The 6,000-nt window shown below is 45.0% G+C and overlaps 1 protein-coding gene across 1 annotated transcript in view; it reads left to right on the top strand.

Annotated features, from left to right (window-relative positions):
- The first annotated feature begins 2,061 nt into the window (after window positions 1-2,061).
- Window positions 2,062-6,000, top strand: part of LOC111161321 (spexin hormone) — a 9,598-nt gene continuing 5,659 nt past the window's right edge. Inside the window, exons 1-4 of the mRNA XM_022524912.1 lie at window positions 2,062-2,069; window positions 4,356-4,434; window positions 4,607-4,664; window positions 5,248-5,310. Coding sequence (XP_022380620.1) covers window positions 2,062-2,069; window positions 4,356-4,434; window positions 4,607-4,664; window positions 5,248-5,310 — 208 coding nt within the window. The remainder of the gene's footprint in view (window positions 2,070-4,355; window positions 4,435-4,606; window positions 4,665-5,247; window positions 5,311-6,000) is intronic.

Raw genomic sequence — 6,000 nt, forward strand, 5'->3', positions numbered from 1 at the left:
GTCCCCCTTTCTAAAATGTTTATGTGTTTTTGGTATGGGGAGGGGGAAATAGGCATTTTGCTTGTTTGTTAGGTGACCTAGCGGTTGGGTTTCACTTACAAGTTCGTTTGAAACAAACCCATATATAATTTTATTTCTGTTATTGCCCTTTTTTTGGAAGTTGCTATAATCCCTTGAAATTAAATCCTAAAATTCTGAAGTCTGATATTTAAAGAAATGTAAAGATTTTATCCAGTTTTGGTGTTAACCTATTAGTCCATGGTTTTTATTCTTTCCTGTCTTCTAAGATTGTGGGAAACACTACAGTAACGGCTTTGGCTCCTTCTTGCTTGACTTATGCTTAAAGGGAGTAAATAGGGGTGCCTGGGTGGCTCAGTGGGTTAAGCCTGTGCCTTCGGCTTGGGTCATGATCTCAGGGTGCTTGGATCGAGCCCCACATCGAGCTTTCTGCTCAGCGAGGCGCCTGCTTCCCCCTCTCTCTCTGCCTCTCTGCCTGCTTATGATCTCTCTCTCTCTCTGTCAAATAAATAAATAAAATCTTTCAAAAAAATAAAGGGACGGGGCGCCTGGGTGGCTCAGTGGGTTAAAGCCCCTGCCTTCGGCTCGGGTCGTGATCCCGGGGTCCTGGGATCGAGCCCCGTATCGGGCTCTCTGCTCCGCGGGGAGCCTGCTTCCTCCCCTCTCTCTCTCTCTGCCTGCCTCTCTGCCTACTTGTGATCTCTCTCTCTGTGTCAAATAAATAAAATCTTAAAAAATAAAAATAAAAAAATAAAGGGAGTAAATATTCCACAAGTTTCTACGTACAGACAACTTTCTGTATTTCACTCTCATTTACTAACCAAACCTCATGTCTTCACAGGCTGGCAAGTCTAAATTTCAAGCACCCAAATCGCAATCTCTCTTACACGAGTATTTTCAGATAGATATCATCAGCCCCTCAAACTTCAATACCAAATCAAATTTATCTGTTCTCTCCCCATACTCCTTAATATTTCTATGGTAACCATTCTCTCAGCCACAGAGACTCTGAAATTCCATTTTTATCACCTACATCCTCTAAAGCCTTACTATTCAAAATGTCCTATGATCAGTGGCTTAACATCCATCAGTGTCACCCAGGAGTTTATTAGAAATGCAGAGTTTCAGTGGTTTAGACGGTTAAGTTCCTACCCTAGGCTCAGGTCATGATCCCCCAGCTCTGGGAAGGAGGCTCCGAGGCAGGCTCCCTGCTTGGCGGAGAGCCTGCTCCTCCCTCTCTTTCTGCCCCTCCCACCCACTCATGCTCTCTCTCTTTCAAATAAATGAAATCTTTGGAAAAAAAGAAAAAAAAGAAAGAAAAGAAATGCCGAAGTTCAGATGTCACCATACCTGTACTAAATCAGAATCTGCATCTTTACAAGGTTCCCAGGTGATTGATATGCATATTAATTCCTGAGGAGCGCTACTCTAACTTTTAGAGGAAAGGGATTATCTTTCTTACCTAGAATGCCTTAGCCTATGGTGGGTACTCAGGTCCTTCAGTATCTGCCTATGTATGTAACTGTTTCACCTGGGTATTGATATACTTTGCATCCTCTCCCTCTTGCTTTCTACACATTCCTTTTTGCAGTAACTTTCTCTTCAGCATCATCAATGTTTCCTTCTCCTTATCATCACCATCAGCATACATGTTCTGCAAATGGTTTGTTAGTTGTCATCAGGAGAAACCAACTGACCTGATTTTAGTAGGACTCTGCAGATGGTTTCCCCATCCTGCAGTCTGACATAAGCACCATAGGCAGTATTGCCCCTACAAACTCAAGCCTACCACAACCGCTGCTACATCAGAAAATGTCTCTCCTGAGTCCCACTTTCCTCCATCCTTGCTCCAGATTTCCCATCCAAGTGGGTCTGTCTGATTGGTGAAGACTGTGTCACATGCCAACACCCTACCTGAAAGGGAGGCTGGGAAAATGCGTGTCTGACATTTCCACCTTGTAGAACAGAAGTCAGGCTCTGCCTCCCACCAAGATTCATAATGCCATAATTTATAATTTAAGGAATTTTAGGAATTCCCTAAAAATGAAAGGGTTCAATTGTTACTGAAAGGTCAAAAAATAATAACATACTTCCACCACACTCAAGCATTTATCTTTAAAAAAAATTCATTTTTCCTTTCCCCCTTTCAGTGAAATGTAGTGAAGCTAACTTTAAAATGCTATCTGCACTTGTCTTTATTTCCTCATATCCTATTCACTTTCCACCCACTCCAGTGTAGCTTATGTTCTCAAAAACCACTGTATTTCCAAATCCAGTGCACACTTCTTGGTGCTCATCTACCATGACCTATCAGGGTCGCTGAATATTCTGCTGGTTTCCACGACCTCATGGTCTCCAGGAATTTCTCTTTTCTTTCTGATAGCTTCACTTCAACTTGCTTAGCTGGCTCTCCCTCTGCTCATCTCTGCATGTTTGTTTTCATAGCTCTGTTCCTGATTCACTTCTTTAATTCCATTCACTTTCAAACTGTTCTCGTTCAATCCCATTCCCTTTCCTGCCTTAAAATTCTTACAATTCTTAAATTTGACCATTTCTGCCTTTAGAAAAAAAGCTGTAGGCTGGTGGCCTCTTTGCTGAGCTCTGTAGAGTTTTGCGTTTCCAACTGCCTACTTCACGCTTCAATTTAGATCCTTAATGTATATTTTAATTTTAATATTCAATTTAATTCCTCTCTCTAAACGTGCTCATTATGAAGTCTCCCAATTTCAGTAAATGGCTTTATCATACCCAGTGTTTAAGCCAGAAACCCAAGACTCATCCTTGATTTATTTTTCTTATACACTCATATCCCATTTAACCACAGGTTCTAAATTTTATACCTCCAACAAGAATCCCAAATTCATCTACAGCTCTCAATTCCCTGCAAGTCCTTCCTAAGTCTAAGCCATCATCATCCTTCGCTTATAATCATGTTTCCATATGAACCATTTCTTCCTCTATGACCTCATTTCAAATTACTCTCCCTTATCACCCCATGACCACGCAGTTTGGCCTCATTGGTCTCCCTATTCCTCAAATAAGCCAAGCTCTTTGCCATCCCAAGATTTCATTTTTCTTTTTTCCTCCTATTATCCTAATTCTCACTCTGATTCATCTCATGTCTGACTCTACCTGATTTTTCCAGAATTGCTTTTTTTCCAGATTTTTCCAGAACTGCTACCTTCCCTAAAGTATTCCACTACTTATCACATCACCTCACTTATTTTTGCTTTATAAAGCATTTAAAACATCTTAAAATTACCTTGTTTACCTGTTGACTAGTTTACAGAAGTTCTCCCCTGACTAGAAGATAAGCTTGATCACGGCAGAGACAGTGTCTTTTTAATGCATGGCTGTGTCCCTTCAACTAGAAGGAAAAATGTCTGATACATAGTAGGGATTCAATAAATGTTTGTTAAATAATTGAATGGGTACAGAAGTGAAGGAATGATGTAGAATTCCACTGAGATTCCCTTTTTATTTCTATCCAAAGATTCATGTTTAGTCAGTCATCAGCTTGATAACAAGATACCCAAGACAAGTTTGCTTACTTTCTTTGTTTACTTTTGATTCAACTCAGGCTTGTTAATCATTTTCTCTACTAATAATAATAAATTGGGAAGCTAGCGGGAAAGGCGAAAACAATGACGCCGATATATTCCTAATATCTTCTGGCTGATGTGGTCAGTATCTAAATAAATGATGTCCACTCATCAATCATTTCTTTACTTCCTGCAAATGAATCTCCCTGGGAAAATTGTCAGATCCTCTCAATCTTGAATACTGACAAGAAGTCCCTATGGACTCCCTAACTCTAGTGAAGATCAGGAGGGGTTGTTGACACTAAGATTTAAAAGCCCCACTTCTCAGAACAAGATTAGAAAACTGGTAGGTAAAGTTACAGTTATTGCAGTTTCTGGAAAGGAGCTGAACATGAAGGTAAGTGAAAGTTCTATTTACTTGAGACTTTCAAGCTGTTTATGAAAAGTTTTATAGCTTTTTACCTATTTTACCTTTAATAAGCATTTTATAGGCCAAATGATATTTAAACAATACACCTTAAAATATCAGAATCATTTTATTTTGCCTAAAAAGGATTACTCATTTTGGGCAAAGTAATGAAAGTAACGTATTTCTAAAAATTTTTTTAAAAGAGAATTCTTTTGTGGTTTAACTATAAGGCAGCCTCGGTAACCCCCCTCTCCTCTACATACTGAGTATTATTAAAACAGAGCACATGGAAAAGTTAAGAAGTTTGTAATTTTCCAGGTGTCACTCACAGAAGTAGAAGATCCCATAGGCACAGAAATTACTTTCTTTGCTCTTTTCTTATAGAGACTCAGAAGTCTGGTGGCAACAACCTTGGCTCTTTTCTTAGTGTTTTCTTTCTTGGGAAATTCCAGGAGTGCGCCACAGGTAATCAAACGCAAAAACTGGGGCTCCTGGATGTTGTTTCTTTTTTGTTCCTTTCCCTTCCTTCCTTCTGTTTCTTCTCCCTTCCTTCCTCCTTCTCTTCCTTTCCTTTTTCTAACAGAGGACTGGGCTACAATGTCTTACTAACTGCTCTTCTCTTCTCCCTGGGTTGTAGGGACTCTTTGAGAGACGGAACTGGACTCCTCAATCTATGCTCTATCTGAAGGGTGCACGTATGTTCCAAATACTTTGCTTTTCCTACAGCAATAAAGGAGGAACTTTCAGGGTGCATGAATCCATGGGATAGATGTGTGGGGAGAGAATAACATCGAGTGTGTTCCCTTACATAATCGAGGTCAGCCTGGTTTCCGTCAAAGAAAAGGGATGGGGGGGGGGGTCTGGCAGGGAAGAGAAAGACTCCCTGATTATTAGAAGCTTTCCATTCTGACCTGGAGGGTTGCTGGCTCTTGCCTGGGAAACGCCGCAAGGACCCTTGAACGCGACCACTGCTCAGAACCCATTCGCTATGGCTGGCAGGGCGCCGGCAAGCGCGGGGACAGGGCGCTGCAGGGCGCCGGCAGCGCAGGGGCAGGGCGCGGGCAGGGCGCGGGCAGGGCGCGGGCAGGGCGCGGGCAGGGCGCCGGGTCCAGCCCCGACCGCAGGCGGAGCGCGGGAAAGCAGGCAGTCCCGCCGGGACCCCTGCCGCTGCGCCGCCGCCCCACCCCTCCGGGCCTGCGGACTCGCGGCGCGGAGCCCAAGTTAACCCCGGTTGTTGAGCACCTGGCAGGCGCTGAGCCCCGCGTCTCGCCTTTGCAGAGGGGCGTCGCTTCATCTCGGACCAGAGCCGGAAGAAGGACGTCTCCGACCGCCCGCCGCCGGGTGAGTGAGCGAGGGAGGCGGAGACTGGGGCGGCGACCCGTAGCAGGACCCAGCAAGCGGACACGCTCCGCCTAGCGTCCGGCTCACAGCGGCTCGGCTCCGGCAGGGACGGGACTCCGGGGCCGCCCTGGGGGAGAGCCGGCCGGGCCGCGCTTAATTAAGCTGGCAGGTGCGGCTCCCCTCGCTAAAACCGAACTCGGTCTGGGCTGTTCGGACCGCCCTCTGGCCGCCGGCGGTGCAGAGGTCCCGGGGGAGTTATCCGAGGCCAGGCCAGGCCTGGGGGTTCACCTAACAGGAGTAAAGGAGGGGGAGCGAGAACCGTGCAACTGCTCCCAAAATATACCTCCCCGTTTATGCCAAGATGTTTAAACGGTTTCCTCTTAAATGTTTTTGTTGTTATTAAAGTACTGATTTACCTGGAAACTTAAAATGTATGCCCCTATTACATTACTAGAAGGGGCTATAAAGCCGTTCAAAAGCAGAAATAGTTATGGGGCACCTGGGTGGTTCAGTGGGTTAAAGCCTCTGTCTTCCGCTCAGGTCATGATCCCAGGGTCCTGGGATCAAGCTCCGCATTGGGCTCTCTCCTCAGCGGGGAGCCTGCTCCCCGCACCCCCCCCCGCCCCCCCCCCCCCCCCCCCCCGCCTGCTGTTCTGCCTGCTTGTGATCTCTGTCAAATAAATAAATACA

This window comes from Enhydra lutris, unplaced genomic scaffold (assembly GCF_002288905.1).
Source record: "Enhydra lutris kenyoni isolate GAN:26980312 unplaced genomic scaffold, ASM228890v2 scaffoldscaffold84, whole genome shotgun sequence".
NCBI lineage: Eukaryota > Metazoa > Chordata > Mammalia > Carnivora > Mustelidae > Enhydra > Enhydra lutris.